This window comes from Cuculus canorus, chromosome 7 (assembly GCF_017976375.1).
Source record: "Cuculus canorus isolate bCucCan1 chromosome 7, bCucCan1.pri, whole genome shotgun sequence".
In the NCBI taxonomy this organism is placed as follows: domain Eukaryota; kingdom Metazoa; phylum Chordata; class Aves; order Cuculiformes; family Cuculidae; genus Cuculus; species Cuculus canorus.
This window is the reverse complement of record NC_071407.1, coordinates 34,517,809-34,543,845: the sequence shown is the minus strand read 5'-3', so window position 1 is coordinate 34,543,845 and position 26,037 is coordinate 34,517,809. Positions and strand designations below refer to the sequence as shown.

General features: G+C 43.7%; 2 protein-coding genes across 5 annotated transcripts in view; one reads left to right on the top strand and one right to left on the bottom strand.

Moving 5' to 3' along the window:
* AIFM2 (apoptosis inducing factor mitochondria associated 2) lies at positions 1-7,139 on the top strand. Its single transcript, XM_009555899.2, has 8 exons — positions 1-315; positions 1,160-1,275; positions 2,565-2,684; positions 3,122-3,214; positions 3,512-3,620; positions 3,834-3,986; positions 4,721-4,921; positions 5,747-7,139. The coding sequence occupies exons 1-8, from the start codon at positions 141-143 to the stop codon at positions 5,899-5,901; spliced, it is 1,122 nt and encodes a 373-aa protein (XP_009554194.1). The 5' UTR covers positions 1-140; the 3' UTR covers positions 5,902-7,139.
* A 34-nt stretch (positions 7,140-7,173) lies between these two features.
* LOC104054740 (core histone macro-H2A.2) overlaps positions 7,174-26,037 on the bottom strand; it is a 29,931-nt gene continuing 11,067 nt past the window's right edge. For all 4 annotated transcript variants that reach the window (XM_054071776.1, XM_054071773.1, XM_054071774.1 and 1 more), the window contains 7 exons: positions 20,282-20,388; positions 18,721-18,918; positions 16,507-16,617; positions 13,621-13,720; positions 12,602-12,691; positions 10,475-10,649; positions 7,174-7,341 (listed from right to left, as the gene is read on the bottom strand). In XM_054071776.1, coding sequence (XP_053927751.1) covers positions 7,176-7,341; positions 10,475-10,649; positions 12,602-12,691; positions 13,621-13,720; positions 16,507-16,617; positions 18,721-18,918; positions 20,282-20,388 — 947 coding nt within the window. In that variant the 3' untranslated portion in view covers positions 7,174-7,175. The remainder of the gene's footprint in view (positions 7,342-10,474; positions 10,650-12,601; positions 12,692-13,620; positions 13,721-16,506; positions 16,618-18,720; positions 18,919-20,281; positions 20,389-26,037) is intronic.

Genomic DNA, 26,037 nt, shown 5'->3' with positions numbered 1-26,037 from the left:
TTGAGCTGCAGCAGCTGATCAGGCAGCAAACGTCACGGCAGGGAGTGGGAGGTGGGTGCGACACACACCGTCCCGCTGCCCGAGCTGGGAGGCAGCACCCTCGCTCCTGGCAGGCACAGCGCCGAGCCAGAGACTCAGCCATGGGGTCCCGTTTGTCCGTGGATGACTCCGTGCGGGTGGTGGTGGTCGGGGGCGGCTTCGGAGGCACAGCAGCCGCCAGCCTGCTCAAGTCCTGGAGCATCCCCTTCGTGCTGGTGGACATGAGAGACGCTTTCCATCACAACGTCGCTGGCCTGCGCGCCGCCGTGGAGAGTGGTAAGGGCTCAGTGGGTTCCCACAGCATTCCTCCTGCACAGGTCCCAGTGGGTCGGCTCTCCGATAACCACCGGTGCCCGCAGCAGCTCGGAGAGCAATAGGGAACTGGCTACTGCAAGTGCCTCCTCTGCCCCAAGGATGATGATGGAAAACAAGTCCTCAGCTCCAGGAGCACCCACAGGCTGGCTGTGTTAAGCCAATTGCGAATGCACTGGGAAAACTGAGCAAAACCTTTTCTTTTTTTATTTATTTTAAGAGTTTAGAAGGTGACTCAGCTAAAACCATCAGCAGCTGGGAGGGGCTGATGAATAGCTTTCTGTATCTGGTACTTGGAATGCAGAGGAGCTCAGCAGTGAAGGCCTGGGGGATAACATCCCGATAGCTGCTCTGGGAGCGCTTGGGAGACTGGGTTAACTCCATTACTCCAGTCACTGGGGATTGAGTGGGAAAATCTCATGTTCCAGGCTGGCAACAAGCATCAAAAAGATGTCAAAAGCCCCAAAAGACAGGCAGATAACATGATAAAAAAAGGCTCTGACATCCTGCCTGAAATCCTCTGGGCCCCAGTGCAGCACTTACCAGCAAACCAGGACGGGAGATTCTGTATGGGGAGCAGAGACAAAGCAACCTGGGAGTGTTGCCTGGCCTCTTGCCACCAAATCTGAGGCAAAGGTCCTGAAGCTCATTGCTGGGCAGAGATAAGGCAGAGGAGAGGCCCAGATTCCCTTCCCACATGCATACAATTCTTTTATCTGAGCAAAGATGATGTGAGAGGAGAAGGGAGGAGAGGTTTGTTAGCCTCCACAGAGGGAGATTGCTTCTCCGTTTTCTCCTTTTACCACAGGATTTGCCAAGAAGACTTTCATCTCCTACTCTGTCACCTTTGGGGACAGCTTCCGACAGGGCAAGGTTGTTGGCATAGACCCTGGGAGGCAACAAGTCTTGCTGAGTGACGGTGAGGTGGGTGATTTGCATTGAATAACTCGGCTGCCTTACGGGATCACCTGCCAATGCAGAAGGTCAGCCTTCAGCAGGACGTGTTGTGCATCTCTCCTTCTCGGGGGTTTTCTTCAGCTATGTTGTGGCTGTGAGAATGCGGTACTCCAAATCTAGGCTATGTTGGCTTCAACTGGTGAAGCCTAGTTGGAGAAGTGACTTGGGATTTAGGTTTCAGAATGTTATCCATGCCTGGAGTCCTCGGGGCGTGGGGAAAGAGCGAAATGAGCAGGACTGCAGGGCACCTACAGAAATTGTGCCTCTGAGCAGGAAGAGGAGTGTGACTCTCATCTGCCAGAGGAGAGCGGGGGGGTGTGCGGGACAGAACCCTGCTCTGGGAAAAACAAATTGGACCTTTGCCCTGGAGCTGGAGGAGAGCTCGGAATGCTGTTCAGTTGTGGTAAACATCCCCGTATGTCTTCCAGTGCAGGTCAGCCAAGCACACAAACCCTGATCGATCCAATACCCCCAGGCTCAGAGTTCACACACACAACAGGGTTCCTGTTCTGATGTAACCTTCAGCTTGGCTGAAATGCCTGACCCCAAACCAGGCCCAACCCAAGCCCTTTGGGAAGGCACTGATTGCTTCCCTCTAGGTTTCTCCCACCTGTGGGCAGATATACTAATGCCAGTGTTTAATACAGGCCCTGTAACTCTAGGAGGTACAGAGCAATGAGACTAATGACCTAGAGGGTGGCCCAGAGAGAATCAGGTCCTTAGCCATCTCCTCTAAAACCAAGAGACAACGTGGGAAAAGACTGTCACATTTAATCATCCTGAAAATCTTGGTAGCGGAAACTGTCTTTCCCCACGTGTGCTGAATGGCACCATCCCTTCTAGCCACTCTTAAGTGGCCTAAAGCTGTGTTGGGATGGGGGTGTGCAATAAATGCCACACCTCATCAGATGCGCTTTTATTCTTAGAGCTGGATTTAGAGCTCAATAATTAACCTTGGAGCTCAGAATCTTATCTAACTGCAGGAAGAAACGAGGGCAGGAGCTCTGATAAACTCTATTCAGCCAGAGGACCTCATCTCTGGTCAGAAGAGGGTGGAGGAGTTAGCCCCTGGAGGCAGCTGTGATGAGAGCTTTGGTGTCTGGCATAAATAACAAGTTATCTTCTGTAAGCTTTCCTAGTTATCAGCTGGGGCTGGAGGAGGGGGAATGACTGAACAGTACCTAGGAGGCAACAGCTGTGTTGTAGACTCTGTTTTTAAGAGGTCTAACATCCTATTCCACCTTCTGCCCTCCCAGGAGCTTCACTACTCCCATCTCATTATTGCAACAGGCAGTGACGGGCCATTCCCTGGGAAGTTCAACAAAGTCATTGACATGGAAAGTGCCATCCAGACCTATGAAGACATGGTTAAGGAGGTGAGGAATCAACTTATTTCCTAGGAAGCAGTTGCTTGCCTTAGTTCAGCTTCCTTGTCCCAAGACACCTCTGTCCTGCACAAGGGGAAACCTGAAATCACAGAATCGTAGAATGGTTTGAGTTGGAAGGGACCGTAAGGATCATCCAGTTCCAACTGCCCTGCCATGGGCAGGGACACCTCCCACTGGCTCAGGCTGCCCAAAGCCCATCCAACCTGGCCTGGAACACCTCCAGGGATGGGGCAGCCACAGCTTCTCTGGGCAACCTGGGACAGGGCCTCACCACCCTCATAGTGAAGAAATTCCTCCTTACGTCTAGTCTAAAACTAGTTTCTGCCAAAATGCTCAGCAGTATTACAGTGCACACTGGAAGAGTGCATGGGGTCTTCCTGCATGTGACAGTTCTCTTGTAACATGAGTTTCTTCTTTACTTCAAGATTGAGAAATCTGACCGCATCCTGGTAGTGGGAGGTGGTGCTGCTGGCGTCGAGATGGCTGCAGAGATCAAAACAGAGTACCCAGCCAAAGAGGTAGTTGCATACTAGTTACAGTTAACTTCATCCTTGTTTCTGAGACTGTTCGGGGATTGGTCCTGCTGGAGGTATAAGAGATCACTGCAAATCAGGGGTTTCCATGCAACGGCAGCCTTCACCCTCCTCTTCTGAGAGTGTCCTTTAACCTGTCACCAGCAATCACTGGAACAAGATGCCTTTCACTGCCTCACTCGCCTTGGGTGTTGAGCAGCATGCAAGAAAGCTGCTCCTGTCTGGCAAGCAGTGAGTCCTGTCCCATTTCTTTGTCCCCGTTTGCTGTTTTGTCCTCAACAGGTCACCCTCATTCACTCAAAAAATGCACTAGCGGATGAGGAGCTGCTAGATAGCGTCCGTCAAGTGGTGAGAGAGATTCTCCTCAGAAAAGGAGTGCACCTCCTGTTAAGTACGTACTTAATGATGCCTCTGAAGATTTACACTCTGAAGGTCTATCAATCAGCTGTTCTTCCTTTAGCCAAAGCATCTCCCTCCCATGTCCTCTTTCTGGCTTTTTTGACTAAGTATGTTCCCTTGATTTCTGGTTTCTCTAGACACCTCTGGGCTAGCTGGAAACAGCAGCCTAGTAAAGGTTTGTCACCAGGGCTCTCTGTCACAATAGGTGAAAGGGTCAGCAATTTGGAAAACCTCACGCCAAACCGGTTCCAGAAGGACACAGTAGTAAGGACAGAAAAGGGCACCGAAGTGGTGGCTGACATGGTAGTCCTGTGCACAGGGATAAAGATTAACTCCTCTGCATACGCTGCTGCATTTGGTAAGTGAAAAAAAACTGTGTAGGGAGAGGCAACCCAGTTCTTCAATGTCTTGAACTTTACTGTGGTGAGGTTAGGAATCAACCTGAGACCATCTGCTGTGCTTATTTCATGATACAGCAAATGCTCTAACTTCACATTAAGTATTTCACTGTGATATGTGACCTTTGGACACTTACAGACCATAGATCAAGTGGCCAACAGTCTTCTCCAGCTCCAAGGAACTTTAGTGTCCTAGTGGAGCATGAGGCAGATGACACCTAGAAGCTGATGGTAACACCTGCTGTCAAGGCCAAGCTTGATGAGTTCTGAGCAAAAACAGGCCCGGCACATTCAGTGTTCTTGCCCAGTGTCACAGGGCATTTAGTTGATGAGTTATTTGGTGATCTATCTTCAGTTAAGAGTCCTCTTACAGCACAATATCAGTTGGGGTATTACAACTATGGAGCAGTACTACCATTGTATAGTCTCCTCCTCAGGCCGTGTATGCCAGCTCTCAATGTTCCTTGATGTTTCTACTGAAATATCTAGGGATGATTCATTGCATGAGACCGCAATAATTAACTACAGCAAGGCAAAAAGTATCACTGCTCGGACATGTAGAAAAAAGGGTGAAAAAACAGCTCCTCACTTTGTGTCAATAACATTTAATAACCTCATCATCCACATTGTGAGGTCTTGGGCCACAGCAAGCATCACAAAACTCCTTCTGAAAACTTACTGTTTGGCAAAACAGGGGACAAGTTGGCAAGTAACGGTGCTCTGAAAGTCAACAAGCACCTCCAGCTGGAAGGCTACGAGAACATCTATGCCATTGGGGACTGTGCGGATCTGAAGGAACCAAAGATGGCCTACCACGCTGGGCTCCACGCCAACGTTGTGGTGACAAACATCATCAACAGTCTGACAAAAAAGCCTCTTACAACCTATGAACCAGGTAAGGTAATCTCCTAGCACCTGGTCTTAGCTGTTGGGCTGCTTTCTGCAAGGAACAGCTGTGTAATGCCCACATCAGAACTTGCATGGGACACTGACTAGAGGTGAAAGAACCCCCATATAAGCTTATATCTCAGGCTATGTCTTCCATCTGGCCAAAGACACTGTAGAAGTAATTACCTGCGTCAGTCTACAGAGACAATGACAATGTACCCTTTCTTCGTTAAGGTCTTCCTTATAAAGGTACTGGCGGATGTCTGCTATTCATCAAACTCATTTCCGTTCTCTAAATTGCTTACCGTCCAGTTATATCTGAGGAATGATGAGATGACAACTCTCTTCTCCTCTTAAACTATACAACAAACACAACCTGAACAACACTTTCTCAAAAGTCTAGCTAGGTGATGGGTCTCATTAATACCAATCGATGCAAGTACTTACCATAACTATGTTGAAACCTGTTCCATGCGGATGGAGGATATCTGGACACCAGTTAGGTTTTTGATGTTTTAAATTTTGCTGCCTCCCTTTTGGCCTCCCTTTTGGGAGGAGAGAATCATTCTATGCCACACAGACAGCCCAATCCTTCAGCAATCCCAATTACGGAGGAGGTAGAGCAGATGGTAGAGAGACTTGTGAGTAGCTCTCCCTGGGCCATTTTATTCCCTCATCATGCAGCACACGGGTCCTGTACTTCACAGGATGTGTAGGTATGAGGGGGTGGTTGGGAAGGGAGGATTTGGGGGAAGTTAAACACCTGCATGTAGTATGGTTTGATACTTAGCTTTGAAACTGCTTGACTTAATCCTTTGCATTTTCTTTCCAGGGTCACTGACATTCCTGCTTTCAATGGGCAGGAATGACGGTGTAGGCCAGGTGAAGGGTTACTACGTGGGGAGACTTCTCGTGACCTTTGCTAAAAGCCGGGACCTGTTTGTCTCCAAGAGCTGGAAGACAATGGGGCAGACAATGCCCTGTTAAAAGTGGATCAGTAACAAACCAGCAAGGAGTATAGCAACTGGAAGAGGCCGAGGGTGCACTTTTATTGCTTGGACAGGCTGATACTGTGTCCTGCAGCACCTCCTAAAGCCACCTGTCAGCATTCTGCACGAAAGGGGGGCCCTGCCTTGCTGTGAAGGGAAAGGAGGCACTTTCCACATGAAGTGCACACAAGTTCTCATGATAAAAAACTGGGGAAGAATGTTTCATTTACTTTCTTGTTGAGATAGCTCACAGCAACTTCCTTGTTGAGATAGCTCGCAGCAAGAAACTTGGTTTACCTTGATTTGTAACAACAAACACCGTGGTTTTCAAAATCTCTGTGGTTTGTTTGTTATGTGGGGTTTCCCTGGCTTTCTCTATTCTTGCTCTTCTAAAAAGTAGCTGCCTCTCGCAGATCTGCTCTACAGCTTGGAGGAAGAACGGCTCGCAGCACTGCCTGGAGAAAGCCTGCCTAAAGCCTTGGTAATCCTGGCTATGGTAACCCTGGAACTCCACAGAATATAATGCAGTTTTGTGTCAACATCTCAACAGTAGGTTTAATTACGCCACTTGTAGTACTGTGCTGCTTTCTTGTGTGCTAAGTGTGATACAGCAAGCACTTAAATTACCAATGCTGCCGCTATTTTTTCTTTTTCTTTTTTTTTTAAGGTGAGAAATTCCCAGAGCAAAAGTAGGGTTTGGAACAATAACCACACTTGACACTTCTTTTTCTTTTTTTCTTATAAAACAAACAAAATCAACATGAAATATATTCTCAGAAATTACAGAGATTACTGTGAGTTAAAACCAAAACAGAAGCTCCTCATGCATCATTTCTAAAACCCTTTTCCCCTCTCTGTGGGCTGAAGGTGGAATTTCACCATCTACGCTCAAGGGAAGGGAAAATGGAGCAGAACATTTTTAAGAGCTTTCTTTAAAGTGTGTGTGTGTGAAAAATTCATCACTACAAATCTAAAATGAGGGTACTCTTCTAAAAACTTCTAAACTAAAGCAACAAGGGACACTAAACAAACTCCTGAAAACAGATGGTAACTCAATTGCTTAAGGTGATATAAATGGCTAGAGGACGCTGACAGCATGAAGAAATCGGACTAAACCCCTCTCATCTCTAGTCACAGCTCTTCATCAAGTCACAACACATCACGCTACTACCACTCCCCCTCCTCGTCACACTGAAAAAATAAAACCCACCTCTAATGCTTTCAATGCTACTCAAGTTTGTTGAAAAATAAAGTTTCATTTGGCTGCCGTTGCTACTTAGTGTCTAGTTTGGCCATTTCTTGCACATAGATGCCAATACTTTCACTGTCGAAGAGAAGAAAGTAAATGTTCTTCAAGGAGGAAGAGCTGGTGCCATCAAAATGGGTGGAAATAGCTCTTAGAGTCACCTGGGCTGCCGTCTGTTTTGGGAAGCAGTTTCTACATGGAAGAAAACAGAAGAAGTGAGTGTTAGCTACCTGTGAAAGCATTACGCACACACGATGCTGAAAGGAAGAAACCATGACTGTACCAACTACAGGCTGCCGGTAACGTAGTGCCTGTTGCAGTCTGGCAACGTGTAAATCCCAGAAGCAGACCCCAAGGTTTTGTTAGCAATATTCATCTGCTGCTGTATTAGATTTCATTTGCTGCTAACTTTTATAACCACAGAAAGGCTTTAATACTCTGCCTTAGAATTAAACTTTTCCACGCTATGCTGGGCAGGCTAAAGAGTTCAAGGGGTGATTATATTTTCGGTTGAAAACTGGAAGACAAAAATATCAATGACGTATTTGACTTCCTTGCTCTGTCACTAAAAATAATTTGCTTGAGAATTCAGTGAAAATAATTGAAATTACCCCAGCGCCAACCCAAATTAAGGCCAAGACTCATTCATTCATTTGTTCTGATGGTAATATTCTCTAACCTACAACTGAAAGGCTAAAAGATACCAGTCTTTACAGTTAGTGGACGCAGTTAACAAGTTTTGGGGCATCTGACCCACACCCCTCAGATTATAGTTTCTTGGCAGCAGCATTTGTTATATCTCGATCATTCTCATAGTCCTTTTTCAAGCCAAAAAATGCATTCCCTTCACCCTCACCCCTGCGCTACGAGGGAACTGGCTGAGAACACATTGCAGAGCACAGTTACTAGGAAGGTCAGCTGCAACGCATCTCTGTTTATATAAAATATGACTGCTTTAATAATGGACATCACCTCAAGAACTGCTTTATATTTTGAGCTTGATGTCTATCTCAAGAAATGTTCTGCCACATACCTTGGAGAGTTTGAGGAGACTTCACTGCACCATACTGAAGTGCCTGGAAGCGAGTTAACACCCAGATGAGATTTCAGATGAGCCTTTGGGCATAACTCCTTGAGTGTAACGCTGCTCTTGAGTTTAATGCCCCCTATTTAGATCTTACTGCGTGATAATGCTCCAGAGGAAGTTAGATCCATGCCAAAAAAACCTGGCAAGCACAACCTAGCCCGTGTTGTTCCTCTGAGGCAGAATTACATGTAACTTCTCTGCTTCTTACAAAAGTCTGTCTAACCTATACTTAAAGATCTTCAGTGACAGGGCTATATCCGAATAAACAGATAAGCCATCCCAGTGCTTAATAATCCTTACACTCGAAAAATTATTGTATTTCATTTGATAGCATCCAGAGCTGCCTTTGCAGTGCTTTTTCTTTTTTTTCCTCTCTCTGATAGCACTGTGATGTGCCTTTGTTTTTATTTCCAAGTTCAGTACCATTCATTTCTCTTTACTCATTCCATGCTAGCAATTTCTGACTAGTTATCGTATTTATATTAAACGTCATCCAAAAAAACAGACTGGAAACCAGTCATCAACAACAGTTCTATCACTGTATTCACTGCTGTATTTACTCACTGTAATCTAAATCATTACTAGCAAACAGGTTTTCTTCTTTTAGTCCCCGGACAGCATCTGCAGCCACGCAGCCAACACTGGGCCAACACAGCCTTTTGAAAATGCTTTTCAGTTCATTTATATCCACTTCACAATTAATTTCATCTAAATTGCATTTGTCTACTTTTTAATGACAAGATCATAGAGGCGAAAAGCCCTGGTACAACTGCGATATCCCATCTACTGCTACAGTATATCAGTTACTGCGAAGAGTCCCGAAGACAGGACAGAGATGGATGATGGAAAATTCACAGACCAACGTAGCATAATTCCTGGTCTCCTCAGAAACCCAGCATTTCTTGTGCAGACATGGATGTGGAATAAAATGATGACAAAACCATTTTAATTTGTCTTCGGAAAACTCTGCCTTTTTTACAGACAACTCTGAGGTCCTTTTATAAATAAAGTGCAAACCAGCAGCACCTGGGAAAAACTTACTCTGTTTTCTCTCTGTTAGCAGGAATAATTATAAGACCAACAGAGAGTGAAATGGAACTAAGCAGCAGAAGGATCTGCACTATAACTAATGCTCCAAGAGTGGATTATTCTTAGATAACATTTACAGGGGACACGAGGTCTGTAGAGACTCTTTCTATTGGTATTAAAGACTACAGTTCACTTTTGAAAGTTGCTACAATGATTTTATCACACTTTGCTTTGTCTGAACACTCTAAACAAAAAGATATGTGTATAAAGGATAGAAAAATAGTTAAAAATTACACTGACTCTCTATTGATCCTTTCATCCTGATCCATAAAAATATTATTTTGTCTTGAAAAACATCTGTATAAAACTAGCATCCTCTCCTCCCATGTTCTCAGTGAAGTGGTGATTTCACTGATCAAAACACAGTTTTACTTTCATTTTACTCACTACCGGGCCAACACAACTGGACTGTACTATGTACCTCACTCCTTGAGCATTAATAACAAAATCAAGTTATATTTCCAGTTAAACATAAGCATGCAAACTCCAAAACAAAAGAACAACTTCTGCAGTTAGCAGGGATTGTGTAAGGTTTCTTGTGATCAGAGACTAAGCAAGATTAACAAACTCTCAGCTAAAAATAACACTTTGGATTCCTTAATCAAGCACATTTTATTTGCTACTTCTTGTGAAATAAATGTGTGGTCTTACCATTTGTTTCATAGTTGCCTTCTTAAAATAGAACTATAGTTGAGAAACATTGATTTTCCTTTGAAAGAGAACATTTTGTGTGACGAGCGCATTTCACACATCGCTGTTACCTTCAGTATTACACTGACATCATCTTATTAGTATGAATGTAGCTTTAATGAGATCCACCACAGTAAAATGAAGAGACATAAAAACTGAGGTGGTGCAGGACCGTAGGAGAAGAATGAAAATTACTGCCTGGCAATAGAAAACACAGCAAGCTCGCTGCGTCCGGTGAGTTAATTTCTCTATGTAAAAGCAAACACTGCAATTCAAGTTCCTTTAAGTCGGAGAAGCACGGTGTCAGATGGCACTTGTCACAGCCCTCTCTAGAAGCAGGGTCAGCCTCCTTCATGCCACAGACCAACCAGTCCCTCTCTACCACATCAGCAGCCCTCCGATAGCTCATTACACCATTGCTCCCCAATAAAGATCCCTTCTATGCAGAAAGAGTCATACCTGCCACTGGGAAACGGGGGGAAAGCCACAGATTTCAACTTCTTGTCTTCTGCGGCTGTTAAGCAGTTCTTTACGGTCTCTTCAAGCTGCTCTTCACACTTGTCTGAGCCCCACTGTGGGATGTGACAGTGGATGACAAACTTTGCTGCAAGGCCGCTAGACTGAGTAAGTGCAGCTAATACAAATGAAAACATATAATTTAGTTTTGAATAGAAACCACTCCGCCATGACCTCTCAGTCTAGTGTTAGGTTTTTAATTACATTACCTCTCCAAAGAAATACACTAGGAATTAAAATATGCCAAAATGCCTCACTTGCAATCACAATTTGACTGTCTCATCATTACTTTTGTGATCCTTTATTGTTTCTTCAGAGACCAAAGAACCATTTGGTTAAAACAGTTATTCAATAATATTTTATAGCTTTCTCATTGAACACGGCCCCTGGATTTGTTTAATGTGAAGTATCAAAACCTTGCACCGAACACAGCATCATTAATCCCGCAACAGGTATTTCTGCAGTGCTCTCACAGTCTTATCTAAATGCTTTGCACAAATATTCTGTGCCATCATTAATCATTACAGCTCCAGGGGTTTAGGGGGTAATATTTAATCCCACTCCACAGCTGGGTAATTTCAGACAACAACATGAAAATCAAAGATGTTCGTTGAAAGTCTCCACCAGTTATGTCCAATTAGGAATCTCAGATTAATTTTTCAGGCAGTGTAATATTTCCCCAGGACCTGCAGAGTCCACAGCATGGCAGCAGTTTGCTTTTGTTGCAATTGTGACCATTAGCGCTTCTGAAAATCTGTGCCTTGGGAATCCCAGGTTAAACACCCTGAAATTAGCTGTGCCATTAAAGCCCAAGGATGAAAAACTTGGATTTATTCACTCGTACACCATCACAGAGGAAGTCTGTTGCAGGCACAGAGGAATTCTAACTAACGCTTCACCATGACACTTAAACCTCAACCAAAAGAGAAATGTCAGGCCTTTAACCACAGGAAGTAAGCTGACTGAAAACACCACAGGTATCCTGTGAGCAGTGCTTGAATTCAAGCCCACGAGGCCGGAGCACAAGTGTTTGCAGTAGACAAACCTCCAGTGATCAGCTCGCCTCAAAACCCACAGAAGGGGCAATTTCAAACATAGCAGCACAACACGATGCTTGAGAGCACACATTTTCCCATCTGAGATGCTGAGATCACCCTCTTTGCTGGGACTGCCTTAATAACATAAAAGGAGCCTATTTTCTAGTTTAGTTGACAGAGAGTAGTTTACTTTGATGTTATGGCCTATATTTTTGATTCAATGCAAAAGTGAAGCAAAATATCTTGTTAAAAAATTTCCCTGCCATTTGAGATTATAAAACTAGGGTACTCATTTAGGAATTTTCCAACAGTTAACTGTTTAAAGCATTTAGTTTCTTAAGTACTGAGAAGCTAAGCCAAATAAGGCACTAGAAGATATATTGTAACGCCCCTCCAGCTGCCTTTCACCCCTATGATTGGTTTAATTTGTCCACAAAGTAAAGCATAATCTCAAGTTCCAAACCATTGGCTGCTAACAGGTGTATTAAATATCCAAAGGGAGCTCTTCTATAATTTATATTTCTATGGTGTAGCTGTAGCTTCTGGGAGAAGAGCAGCAATGGCTCTTCCTAAAGGTATGCCAGGCCTGAAGACTGCATCACATCTTTATTTGTGTTCGAAGTAAGGTAATCGTTTGGATTATACAGTTTATCAAATACGCATAAAAGAGAGTAATTGATAAACTACCATTGCTCTTAGACCTCAGGTGTTAGACTGAGAGGTGTTTCTGAATCTGACTAAGGAATGCAGTACAAGCAGGGCAGGAAACATGGCACATAGGTGACAGCACAAGTTTTCCTTAATTTTTGGACTCCCACAGACACAAATCACCTAAGATAAATTTATCAGCCCACTGTAATTTATGGTGGCACCTAGAAGCCCAAAGACAAAAGGTACACAGCTTTGAAGAAGAAAGAGTAACATTTACATCACATAAGCAAACACACATGTAATGAAGAACAGATCAGAACGTTCAGAGAAAAGAACATGTGAACCGAGCTGTTTCCAAAAGACAGAACAGTATCCTTTTTACCTTCAGCAACTTCCAAAGGTCCTTGAGATTTGCGAAGCTCTTTCACCGTTTCTAAAAACTCTTTCCCTCCTGCCTTTTCCAAAGCCTTGCCTGCAAGGACACGGAGCAAAAGGCCTTGACTTCAAAGTACCAGCATGAGAAAACAACTCCATATTATTTTAAAGAACATTGACCACACCTTATCCTGTTTTCCTCTGTCAGCAGCAGCTGATGGTTGTGTTTCCCACTTTATCCAGCCACAAACAAAGTTTATTTGTTTTTGAAAACCCCAGTATGTTATTTCTGGAAAAGCACTGTGATATAATTATCTGTAAGAATGCTATCTTACTCTGACTGATGGCTAAGGTAGAGAAGAGCGGGATTTTCACACTCAGGTTTTCAGCCTTCAAAGTCGACCCAACAGTCAACCCTACTACTTTCTGAAATAAACACAGCTGGAATGCCAGTGAAGGTCTTGATGACTGACTGTATAGAACAATGATCCAAAAGCCTGCGATAAGATTCTGCGCCTCTCTACATGACTGACCGTATATCTTCTTTACATCCCTCTTGCTTCAATTTCCATATTTGCACACCAGCAGTAATAATAATTCCTTATTTCACATGAGCAGTATAAGCCTTTGTACATGAGTATTTCTAAAGTATGTAAAATCCTAAAATAAAAAGCATAATTAGAAGTACTATTAATATATATTTTTTTTTGTCACGGACTATTCCAGAGGCAAATGAAAAAGAATCAAAAAAGGACCTCAATAATGATTATTTACCCCTTTACCGCTCGTGTGCTTCAACAAATTATCTGTGTTTTGACTGTCATAAGGCATTATTAAAAAAAGATAAATTGGCAATTAGCCTGTTATACCTAGGCAGATACAGCCTGATTTTCAGAAGCGTTGTGATATTTTATGGCCTGGGGAAGATTCAGATAAAATAGGATGCGATCTCAGCAGGCAGCTAGAAGACCAGCTACTGTTCCAACTCTAGATCTGTTTTTTTTTCTGTGTGTAGCAGAGCCTCACCTATTTCCTCCTTGAGGTCTATTTCAGCAGTTGTAGGGTGAACGATGCCTTCTACTTTCATGGAGCCAATATGGCTGATGTCACTCTGTGTCAGAGAAAGCTGTAAAATAACAAGGAGGGAGTAAAAAAAAAATATAAAATAGTAATCTGAATGAAAAATCATTTTCATACCAAAAAACCAAACTGCAAGAAGGTCTAGATTCAGGCTTTCAGAGATTGCTAGTTTTATTGGGTTCAGTACGTGCGATTCTGATTTTTAGACTTTAATTAACTTGTACACCACTCAGATTATTTTGTGGTATGCCCATAGCTTGGGCGCTTGCTCCAGAGGAAGTTACTGCTAGAAAATTCATCTTCTAACATCACATTTTGAAGAGAAAAAGCTGACTTTTGAAATGTTTTTGTTTCAAGAGAAAAAAAACACCAAAATTCAAAAGCTTTTCTACTGTAGAAACAGTTGCACCCCAGTAAACTACTGTAGGGGCTGAGAAGAAGGGCTGAACACTATCCTGAAGGCTTTGTATCCCAAATAATTAATTACCTTTTCAGTCCTGCATAAATAAAGTAAGGAATATTCAAGCATCTGGATATAGGAACTGGCAAAAACTTGATGTCTTAAGGTGCTCAAAAAAAAAAAGGCTGCTCTCCAGATTTCACACCCGCATCGCTTTGAGCAACAACAGAGGACAGAAACGATAAAAAATCATTAAAAAGACTACACAGCTGCTGAACATGCACCCGGGACACCTCGCTTCTTCAACGGTACAATATTTAAGTCCTAGCCAGGACAATAAGCACTGCCCAGTTAGAAAAGGAAGCAAGAAGCTGCGCAGATTCTGGGGGAACGTAGGACAGGACTGAAGTCTAATACAGGAGATCTGAGCCAGATTACTGGTTTTAGCAGTTTTTTGGATCTAGTATGTGCTTGGACCACTTCACACCACCACTTTAGCTACGACCAAGGCAAACTGAACTCTTAACTGCTGCTTCATACAACAGGGTACACTCTCAGTACAAGGGGCTTACAGAAGCAGTTTCAGGAAGAACATTTTTTTCCAGATGATCTTACTATTTGACCTAATAATAATAAATCTTGACTGTATCTCCATAATTAAATCTGCAAGAAAAACTCCACTGTCATTCAGAGGGTCCAAAAATTAAGGCAGGCAAAAAACTCTCCCTCTTGGTGAGTACAAGGGGAAAAAAAATAGGACAGACAGTTGACTGGACACTAAGGACATGCAGGTATTTTGGTGGCACAGTTTTGTACTTCTGGCCACGCAAGATGTCAGTCTTGCTGAGACAGAGGCAGGCATGTTCTGCAGCTCTGGTGAGGTCCTCAATTTGAACCCCAAAGCCCACTTTCAGATGGAGCACCCCAGCTTCTGGCACAAACCAACATGTGGAAGTTCTGGGTGATCATGGGACCTGGCCCAGAAATACTTTTTGCAAATAATAAATAGCCTGGAAGTTTAAACCTGGTTTGACAGTATGCGACACTGTCCAAACTGAACAAAACTCTAGTTCAGCTTAGGACAATAAATGAATCAGTGTGGCTCTCTATGGAGAGGAGAGGCTGACCACTTCTCTTGGAAATCTTTTATCTGCAGACAATCTGAGACCTTGTACCCCACCCATGACTTGTAAGTGAGTTTTAGCCTTAAATTTGGGACCACTAAGGGAGAATGCAAGAAGATTCTATACTAGTGTTAGATCAAAAGCAGCCTTTGTAAAGCCTTTGACAAGGTCCCCCACAACATCCTTCTCTCTAAATTGGAGAGATATGGATTTGATGGGTGGATGGTTCAGTTGACAAGGAATTGGTTGGATGCTTGCATTCAGCTGATTAACAGCTCAACATCTAGATGGAGATCTGTGACAACTGGTGTCCCTCAGGGGTCCGTACTGGGACCAGCGCTGTCTAATATTTTCATTGATGATAGAGACAGTGAGATCAAGTGCACCCTCAGCAAGTCTGCAGATCACACCAAGCTGAGTGGTGCAGTTGTCACACCAGAGGGATGGGATGTCATCCAGAGGGACCCGGACAGGCTGGAGAAGTGGGGCTGTGAGGATCTCATGAGGTTCAACAAGGCCAAAGCAAGCACAAGGTTCAGCTGGGATGGGGCAATCCACAGTTTCAATACAGGCTGGGGGACGACATGATTGAGAGCAGCCCTGTGGAGAAGGACTTGGGGTGCTGATTGACACCGATAATGTGCACTCGCAGCCCAGGTGGTCAACCATATCCTGGGCTGCATCAAAAGAAGTGTGGCCAGCAGGGCGAGGGAGGGGATTCTGCCCCTCTACTCCACTCTCATAAGAACCCCACCTGGAGTATTGTGTCCAGTTCTGGAGTCCCCATCATAAGAAGGATATGGAACTGTGGGAACAGGTCCAGAGGAGGCCACAAAGATGATCTGAGGGCTGCTGTGAGGACAGGTTGAAAGAGATGGGGTTGTTCTGCCTGGAGAAGAGAAGGCTCCAAGGAGACCTTATAGTGGCCTTCTGGTACCTGAAGGGGCTACAAGAAAGCTGGGGAGTAACTTTTTACAAGGGCTTGTAGTGACAGGACAAGGAGGAATGGGTTTAAATTGGAGGGGGGAAGATTTACGTTAGACATCAGGAAGAAATTCTTCCCAATAAGAGTGGTGAGACACTGGCACAGGTTGCTCCCATCCCTGGAGGTGTTCAAGACCGGGCTGGATGGGACCTTGAGCAGCCTGGTCTGGTGGGAAGAGTCCCTGCCCACCGCAGGACGGTGGAAGTGGATGGGCTTTAACGTCCCTTCAAGCCTAAACCATTCTATGATTCTGTGACTCCACGATTCGGTTTATGCTAGGCTCTCCACTGATGCAATCCCAATCTGTTATAACTTCATATTACCTTTTGTCCAGGCACAAGGCTCTTGGAGGACAAGATAGTGAAACCATCCCCAGGTCCATCTTCAGATGCTGAATTTGAAGTTCCTTCTTTTTCATTGTCCTTTTGTTTGTTCTATTTGGGGGTGGAAAAGAGCAAGAACTCTCAAAGGAAAGAAATCAACTTTTACCATTATTCAGTAATGGATAGAATTAATCACCTACTACAAATCTAATCTTCTCGGATCAATGTATTACTCATAGGCTTTCAATCCCAAAAGATTATGTAACCACAGAGCTTTTCACGGTTTATATAATGCTAAAACATCAGTGGTTCATCTGAGGCATTACATACATTTGTAGTCACATTAAGAGTCAGGGCACCCACATCCATCTGTAGGTTTACTAACAATTCAGGTTGCATTTGTGGGTGGGTGCATGCTAGTCTATTTTTGCTGCTAACAGAGCAGAGCTGATACTAAATCGAACTTAGTAACTTAGCAACCCAGTCAAATACTCCAATCTGAAGAAAATAAACAACTATATGATCTGAAAATAATCATAAATATCAGCTAATAAATCATCACCTGGGACACGGCAATCCTGGGAGTAGACCAGAGAGTGAGAGGCTGGAGAGCAGCCCTGCAAAAAGGGATCTGGGGTCAAAGGTAAGTTGAACATGAGCCAACGGTGTGCCCTGGCAGTCCCGAGGTGCATCCAGCAAAGCATCGCCAGTCAGTCGACGGAGGCGATTGTCCTGCTCTGCTCCACACTGGGGTGGCTCCATCTCGAGTGCCAATGATAGGACCCAAGGGAATGGCAGGAAGATGTGCCAGGGAAGGTTTAGGTTGGGTATTAGGAAAAGGTTCTTCACTCAGAGGGTGGTGGAGCACCAGAACAGGCTCCACAGGGAAGCAGTCATAGCACCAAGCCTGATGATATTCAAGAAGCATCTGGACAACACCGTCAAAAATATCGTGTGAATTTTAGGATCATCAGGGATAGGAGTTGGACTCAATGATCCTTGTGGGTCCCTCTCAGCTCAGGTCACTCTATGATTCTAAGAGTACAGCTGAATCCATGTTGAGCCATTGCACCTCCATAGAAGCAGTCAGAATGACAAAACGAAATGATAGGAGAAGTTTGAAAGCAAAATCCCCTTTGTGGAACACATTCCTTCACACAGATTAGCTTTAGGAGCAGCAAATCTGTTCCTACCAGGGCTGCAGGGGCATCTCCTCCCACTTCTCAATATTGGGTTTAAGGTACATCAAGGAGCAAACTCTTCCTAACAAGTCTCAAACTCTGCATGTGCATAATGCAAAGTAAGATGGTAATTGAGATCAATACACAAAGGCAGCCTATTAAGGCTCCTAGTAAGCAACGTTGTGTTCTTTTTAGAAGTTGTTTCTACATATGCTCAGCTATGGAAATGTAATAAAGCTTAGAGGCCTCCACAAAGATGTGCTTAACACAAGTTTAAAAATCTTAGGTCAAAGTTTAATATCATTTAAACCTACCCAATCCAAAACCTATCAGTGTTTTAAGACACATGTTCCAGGACAACAAATCAAAAGCACTGATCTAGGCTACTGCTTTACCAAATTAAACTATTTTGGATGGTGACAGAGGACAAGCAACCGTAAGGGAAGGTACAGAATTCAAGTTCCAATTTATTAATTCTCCTCGTCACTCTTAAATACCATGAACACCAGCACACCTAAGAACACATTAAACAAAGAGCTTGTCAAAATGCCACATATGTACCATATCAGGACAAGTTCTCTGGGCAGTTAAAAACCTTTAACAGCAACCCTGTAACCACCCAGGTCTGAAGGTGTGACATCTCTCAAGTAGAAAAAGTTTTAAAACAGAGCTTCCTTTATCTTAAAAGCTAGATTTTAAGCTAGATTTTCATCATCACAGTGTGGAGATCAGGAGCTTCTAAACAGTTCTCAATAAAGTATTGCAAAGGGCGACACAGAAATCTGAAAAGTCTCCCTCAAAGCTTTAAAGGTTTTTGTTATGAAAATCTATCACAAAAATACAGTGTTTGCCTTTATTTTTAAAGTTTAGAGAAAACAAAATCCTGGTGTGTCTACTAGCAGCTCCCACCTCCCATTTCCAGTTGCTGCAAACAATGCAGAAGTGCTAATTTATTCCTCCTAATAATCTTAGTTGGTGTTGACACACTCCCTTCTCCCACACCTCTGGAATACCGTACCTGCCTCGTGCTTACCTTTTTGGGTGTCCGGGCTTTGGTAGACTTTGCCTTCTTCCCACTCTTTTTGTTCACCACGGATTTCCTTCCTTTCTTCTCGGGAGCAGGGGAGAGGATAGTCTCAGACTTGCCTTTGGCACCTCGTTTCTTGGCTAGAAGCTCTGGCTGAATTCTGGGCAGGACACCTCCACTTGCGATAGTCACACCTTTCAGCAACTGCAAGGAGAAGCAGCGTAAAAGAGCACACGACAGATTCTCTTAGTCTGTACTCAAGCTGTTTTTGCTGACTATATTACACATACCCAAATAAGAGTCCACACTTCCAAAAGCACTGCACCTTGTCCCTTTATCATGAAAAAAAAGGGAGATAACCACAATAAGAAGGAAACCTGGCAGGTGACAAAAAGGCCAGCCAGCACATCCCGAAGAACTCTGGTAGCATACAGGTCAATCCCTCTTTTCTCTTCCAGTTTTGGCCTTTCACCATCCTTGTCTTGTGACTCAGAAGCAGTGAATGAGTGTAACAGGAGATGGTAAGTGCCTGCAGACTACTTAAAAAGAAACGATTGCATCCCAGCTCTGCTCAAAGGACTGGTTGTGGATCTCTTGGACAGGGAAAGAGATTCAGTGAAAGTAAGTATGCACCCCAAGAAGCTGTTTTGCAGATGTGAACAACAGGAATGGGTTGTGACATCGCATGGAGGACAAAACCTGGCTAAATTCTAATGGACAAATATAGATCTAGTCCCCAGTTCACAAGCCAGTGAGCAGCACCACTGACCAGGGAATGGGCTGGTGGTGTTAGCATGCTTTGCTCTCTCTCCTCACCTCTGTTTCGACTTGTCACCCCATTTGACTGGAAACAGAGCTGGATGACTTCATGGGCACCACACTTTCATTATTTAAAGCAGTCAAATTAAGTGCAGGAATCTTTCAAAGTGTGAATGATGTCATTCATCTTCACATGGGGCCAACCAAAAAGAGATCCTCTGATGCTGACCGAACCTTTCTGGCACGCCTGAATGCTGCAATTCATAGCCCATGCCATGATCTCTCTTCTCGCTCAATGGGTTTAGCAGAAGTGATCCCATAAGTGATCCCCAGAGTCAAAGCACCGCAAACCACAGCCTGGGTGCTAAAGGGACCTGGATGTACAGACGGGGAGACCGTCCTGCAGGGAGCAATAGCAGAGTGAGCCAGCTCCCTACCCAAGATGGGCCTCACAGCCAGTATAGTAGAAACCACACTGTTCTACAGCTTTGGGGAAAAGGTCTTCCATCTGGCATATTTTCTTTAAGTACAGGATGTCCCCGAGATTAAAATTAAATATCAAGTTTACCCACTTCACCAGGACTCATAGGCTGCAAAAGAAGCAAAATTTATATCCAGAGAATTTACGATGAGGTATCTCAGAACCTTCTTTTTGTTGTCTTTTATCCAAGAAGGCATAATCTTGTCTTCTTCTGCTTTAATAATTGTGTTCTCATCCATATGCGAGACTAAACTATTTCTAACCTCCCCTGCTAGCAGTTCCATTCATGCCACAGCACACAGCTCGCAATGAAATGTAAACAGGTACCTGATTCAGTTCCTCATCATTAGCAACAGCCAGGAGGATGTGTCTGGGGGCAATTCTCCCTTTCTTGTTGTCTCGTGCTGCATTTCCTGCTAGTTCTAGAATTTCAGCTGTAAACACATAGAGATATAAATGAGTAACAAATGACTGCAGCTTATGTGCACCTTGTATAGATGCTTTACATTCCTTCATAATATCCATCTACCTTTTCAGGGGCACTTGCCATTTAAATAGTCTTTGCTACAAAAAGGCAGAAACCAAACCACACTCAACGTATTTGTAAATTTACATTAAATAATTTGTCCTTCCTGATTCCCTAAAGGAGAGTTAGCAGAAGACATACTAAGCTTGGTTCACATAACTTCTTCTAGGAGTCCCAAGTCAGAATTCTCTTTCAAAAAAACCAAGAATCACCCAATAAAAATGTACATCAGCAGACCAAAACGTAGCAGTAACCCCTTAAGAATAAAACAGTAAAAGCATGCGATGAAACCCCACACCTAGTACAGACAGTTCTGACAAAACAGCAAGGATTCCTAGAATCAGGTAAGACGAAGACTGAGGTGCATTTAAAGAAATACTTTGAAAGCCAACAAACTAGCCAGGCAATGCTGCAATTCCACGTTAAAGGGCTTTGAAAATCTGTGAGAAGCTTCATTTCAGAACAAGATATGAAAGGTTTGACTTAGAGGCAAGCAGAGACAACATAATGGCTTCAAGTGCATGAGTGATTGGTAGAAAGCTCCTTCTACATCTCTGGGAACAGAGGGTTCACTTCAAAAGTAGTTTCTCTAAATCTGCAATAACATTTATGCTGTGACTAAAGTCACTGAGCTTTTTCCAATTGTTATAGAGGAAAAACAGACACGCGTTTCTGAGTTTATTTAAACTGTAGCAATCAGTATAATTCACTAACTTACAGTTTGGCCCCTACTCAGAAGTTATTTTTCATGTAAGAACTCTACTGAAACACTGAGAAGGAAGGAGAAGGGAATGGTTTGCTCCACATAATCATAAAAATCATATTCACGCCTTGTTTCATTTTAAAAGTATCCAGTGTCCCTGCCTTCTCCCTTTTATTTATGTATTCACATCCGTAACAGGGGTAGGAAAGTTACAGCCCATCAGTGTCCTATTAATGATATCAACTAAAAAAAGAACTGTAACTACTACAAAAAGAAGAACTTTCATCAAAAAATCTAGCAGAAATCAACATAACACTCCGCTAAAATTCAAAGGATTTCAACAGGGGGTTCAGTTCATGGGGAAAAATACAAGCTTTCGGTTTCACTCGGAATAACAGAAGTGCATACCTGCCATCCACTTTTCACTGCTATACAGCACACACACCTAACTGAATGTTGGGGAGGTAAAAGCCATTGTTTAGAACTATGTGTGTATTCACAGTGAATTGTTTAAGAAAAAGCCAGTGTCTGTTGAAATTTTTTTCTCGCATTTCAAGCAACATTATTTAAGTGCTTGGTTTTGCAACTTTGATTTTAGGAAATATTAGAACCACGGTTGCGATAAGTAGGACACTGCTATGAGAAAAAAAAAGCAGTATGCGATCGAACAATCAGAAATGGTATCACACCACAAATACACACTGTGAAAAGCTCAGTCAGCAACCTTGGCTCTGGCATTTCCTAACCTTGGAGTATTTAACTTGGACTTTAAAAAAAGGAGACTGAAAAGAGATCCTGCATAATGCAGCTATATTTAGTGCTGCAGGGCTGGAAGTTTCAGGTCCAACTCCCAGACCTCTGCCAGTGGAGCTAACGCAGCAGCAGCCAGCAGGAACAGATTGCCACCCATTGTGCAGATCAGCATAAAGCAAGAAGAGAGACCCACACTTCTCCAGCGGGTTTTGCAGATGTGTGCTGACAGCAGAGGAAAATTGCATCAGGAAAAAAACCAAAGCAACACATACTTACCTGCGTGGTAACTGAAGATCTCTCAGGTGTGCCAACAACAGGCACATCCTGCTACCTGTGTGCTCACCCCACTCCCCCAGGTTCTGGGTCCTTTGGCCAGCAGCATCCTGAGCCGCACTCAAATGCCTAATGTCAAGAGCAGAAAACGCAGAACACTCAAACGCCAGCCATCTACCACGGGACACCAGGAAGAAAGGGATCCAAGGCAGTGATGATGTATGGCAGACTGTGGAATTTGCATATAACTTACCAAAGGATGCCAATTATCTGCATAGGTAAATAACTGCCTTACCTCCTTCTAATGACTGTCTATACGTATATTTTTCTAATGCTGGAGGCAAAGACTCAGTCTTAAGAATAAAGAATCGCACTTGCAAAATGTAACATCAAATCTGGAGGCTTCGGTTATCACATCCTCTGCTGATAAAAACATTCTATTAAAGAAACTGCTTTCTGCTTTCAGTAGAAACATCTTGATAGCTGAGGTTACCTAAACTCTGAGGAGACTAGTGAGAATACAGGTCCTATAATGAAGCCCTATACAACCAGCTCTCTCAAAATCAGGCATCTTGATATTCTGAGACATAAACTTGGTTTTACTTTACATCCTCTCAGCAGCAGACATTAAGAATTTAAGTGAAATCTGAAATAATCTTGCTTCTCTGAAGATTCAATATCCACATAAGATACCTCCACACTGGAAGCGTAATTTCTAATTCAGACATCTTCAGCGCAGATGGCTCAAAGCTTATTTATTCCCTTCAGAGTTCCTTAGCCTCAGATAGACATCAAATATACATCAACAGCATAACGCTCAGATCTGTCCCCTGACTTTACACAACACCCAGTCTTAAATAGAGCCTTTTCTCCTGTTGATAAGCGCTCAGGATCAGGGAAGAACATAATTGTCTACCAACCAACACAAGCAGCAGGCAAACTATGACTTGGATGGGATTACATCTTTTCATCCCATGGCACAGGGGAAGAAGAGGTTTCTTTAGCTGATGGATCAACAGATTTGGAATGCCTGGGAACTAAAAGCATCATAGCCAGGCCAAAGCTATTAGTTCAGCTGAGCTCAGCCTGCTTTTGTGAAGTGCCTAGCTGGACTGATAAGAAAGATATATGAGAACTACTGATGGCAGAATTGGAAAGATTTCAGACTTGGGTTCACTTGTTTTCCACCTTCCCTTTAGGATAAGTTCTGATGGTTCCTGTTACACTAGCACATACAAACCTACCAAGAACACATTTGCTCTGAAAAGACATATCAGATGATGGAGTCCTTGGTCCTCCATTTGCATGTGGAAAAGAACCTGCTCAGTATTTCTCAAGGGCAGATGAGTATGACAGACAGAAGAGCATGGCAGCTGATGGCCTTTGAAGGGAAGGTATTTGCTGGTGTTTTGTTCTGTAGAGAAGATGGCTTTCCATTGATGTCTTCCATGCGTTGCTCTGACCAGCAGACCATATGTCTTCTGCTTCCTAAGAAAGAGGCATCTGTATTCTTTGCCTGCATTATGGGATGCAGGCAGCTGATGTTTGATTTAGATGATGATGACTGTAGACAGCCCTGTGCACACTCAGGGCAATAGTCTGGCATGCATCTGCTGCAAAGTCCATAAATCCAATGGGATCAAGGCTGATTTTTCATGGAGTTTTAACTCCGAAGCCAGGGGAGCCCTACACTGTTCCAGTAAACACAACCTTCCGGACAAGAATTAAGCTGCAGTTTTGTAATATGATTTTCAAGCCTAAGCATAGACAGATTATAAAAAAAAAAAAAAAAAAAAAAAAGAAAAAAAGCCTTAGATCACTGATGAGATCTTCTTCACACTGGCTAATCAGCTGAGGTAAAAAGTACCTCTTCTCAAGACCCATTGTGGTGATTGCTGGCATTTTAACAATAGGGTTGATAAGCCAAACCCCAAATTCGGTGTTGATCATGGCTGTGGGGTGCAGCCACAACTGATCTTGCACACAAAGGGCAAAAACCAGGATATAGTAGCTCGTGACACAGAACACACACCAAAGCCAAAAGGCAGCCCAAACCACGTGGCAGCGGGGAATAAGGATGCTCAAAATGTACGTAGACCATTCAGATGATGCAAGTCAAGAGGCTCAGTGCTTCAGACCACGTGCATGGCTGATCACTCACAAGAGAATTGCTGGTCTGTGCTAGGCCCTGGATGAATGTAATTAGACAGCTCTGGTCCAGTTTGACCCTTCCTGCCTCATCCACTCTGCCCCTATCCTAGCCATGACTTGCTTTGCCAGCTCCATAGCCCACTCCCCCTTCCTCAGCAATCCATACCTGACTTCTAGCTCAGTTGACCCTCCTGGACTGTCTCCATTTCTTCTGTTTACTCTTCTCAGTCACAGCTACATTCTGGCTCAATCTTCCTTTATAAGTTCTTCAGCAGCAGCACTCCCTCCACCCAATCCTTGGCCTATGCCCTATTTTTCCAACTTATTCTCCAGCTTCCCTGGCAGGGGGGTTGCAACTGGATGATCTCTAAGGTCCCTTCCAACCCAAACCATTCTCCAATTCTATGATTCTAAGATTTTTGGACACCTCTTGCCATTTACTTCCCCACTGGCCCTCAGTCCAGCTCTTTCCACTAGACAGGTACATCCCTACCTTTAACACCAGTGTTCTTCTCCCATAACCACCAGCTCCCCCAAATGTTATGATCTGTTCCCAGTCTACCTCTCTGACCAAACTAGAACCTCTTCCCAGTCTTCCAGTCTGCGTATCCATTAATTCCAGCCTGCTCTTTCTACCTCATGGCCAAGAAGTAGGACTAGCCTTTCCTTCAACTCCTGTTCAGAGACTCCCTGGCTCAGATCCAGTCCCAGACCTCTCACCACCTTGCTCTGTGAAGCTTTTACATCAGAGAGCTTACATCACAGCTCCCCGTGCTGCCCAGCGTCGCTGAGACCACAAAAAGCCCACTCCCTGCTCTCAGTGCTGTGACCAAGAGCACTTGGGGACATCAGTGAGAAGGAAAGTCCTTCTGAGCATCTGTAGCCATGGGCTGAAGCACACTCAGCCACTCTGCACCCCGTCCCACGTTGGAGCTCAGAGGTTGAAGCACGCTCTGTCAGAGTGGGGAATGACTATAGGCAGTCCGGGCAGCACTGGGAGCTGCGAGAGGCTGAACCATGCTCAGCAAGGACCAAGTAATTGGAGATTTTAGTTGATAAAATCAAAGAAGTCTCTGCTGAGCATTAGCAACCTGTGATCCTTCAAAATTAGTGTGGCCAAACAGAGCTGATTTCTGAGAGAGCAGAGATCACCCTTCCCCTTCATCAACCATCAAGTCTCTGTTCAAACACAGAGCAGCACGTGGGCATTTGGAGGAGATGTCCTCATTTATATATTAACTTAACAAAAAACCAAAGTTCAACTTGCTTCTGTGTAACAGTTTAAGGACCAGACTCCCTTACTCCCTCCCAGATATAGCCTGAAGCAGTTTCCTTGTGTGCAGGTTGTCAGCCTGAGTAGCCACCACCATTTCCTAGTTGCTGAGTCCGTGGGGGAAAACTGGAATTTGTTATACAAAGTACCAGATAATATTAAGAAATGCTACCAGGATATATGATATATAACACAGTGTTTGACAACAGTCTTGGAAAACCACATTTTGTTTCTAAAGGCTTCCCAAAACCCCAGAACATATTCAGACATGCATATTAGGAATAACTAGATTAGCAGGGCTACACATCGCAACGCTGTTTTTTTAATGGAAATATCCACCCCTGGAATCTTTTCAAACAAAACTCTGGATAGGGCACAGAAACTTTGGTTTGGAAAGACCACCA

Excerpts from the sequence above, each read along its gene's own strand:
- AIFM2 (XM_009555899.2), top strand. The coding sequence starts at position 141 with ATGGGGTCCCGTTTGTCCGTGGATGACTCCGTGCGGGTGGTGGTGGTC. Across the intron at positions 1,276-2,564 it reads TCTTGCTGAGTGACGGTGAG|GAGCTTCACTACTCCCATCT; the intron begins GTGGGTGATTTG and ends CTGCCCTCCCAG. Across the intron at positions 2,685-3,121 it reads ATGAAGACATGGTTAAGGAG|ATTGAGAAATCTGACCGCAT; the intron begins GTGAGGAATCAA and ends CTTTACTTCAAG.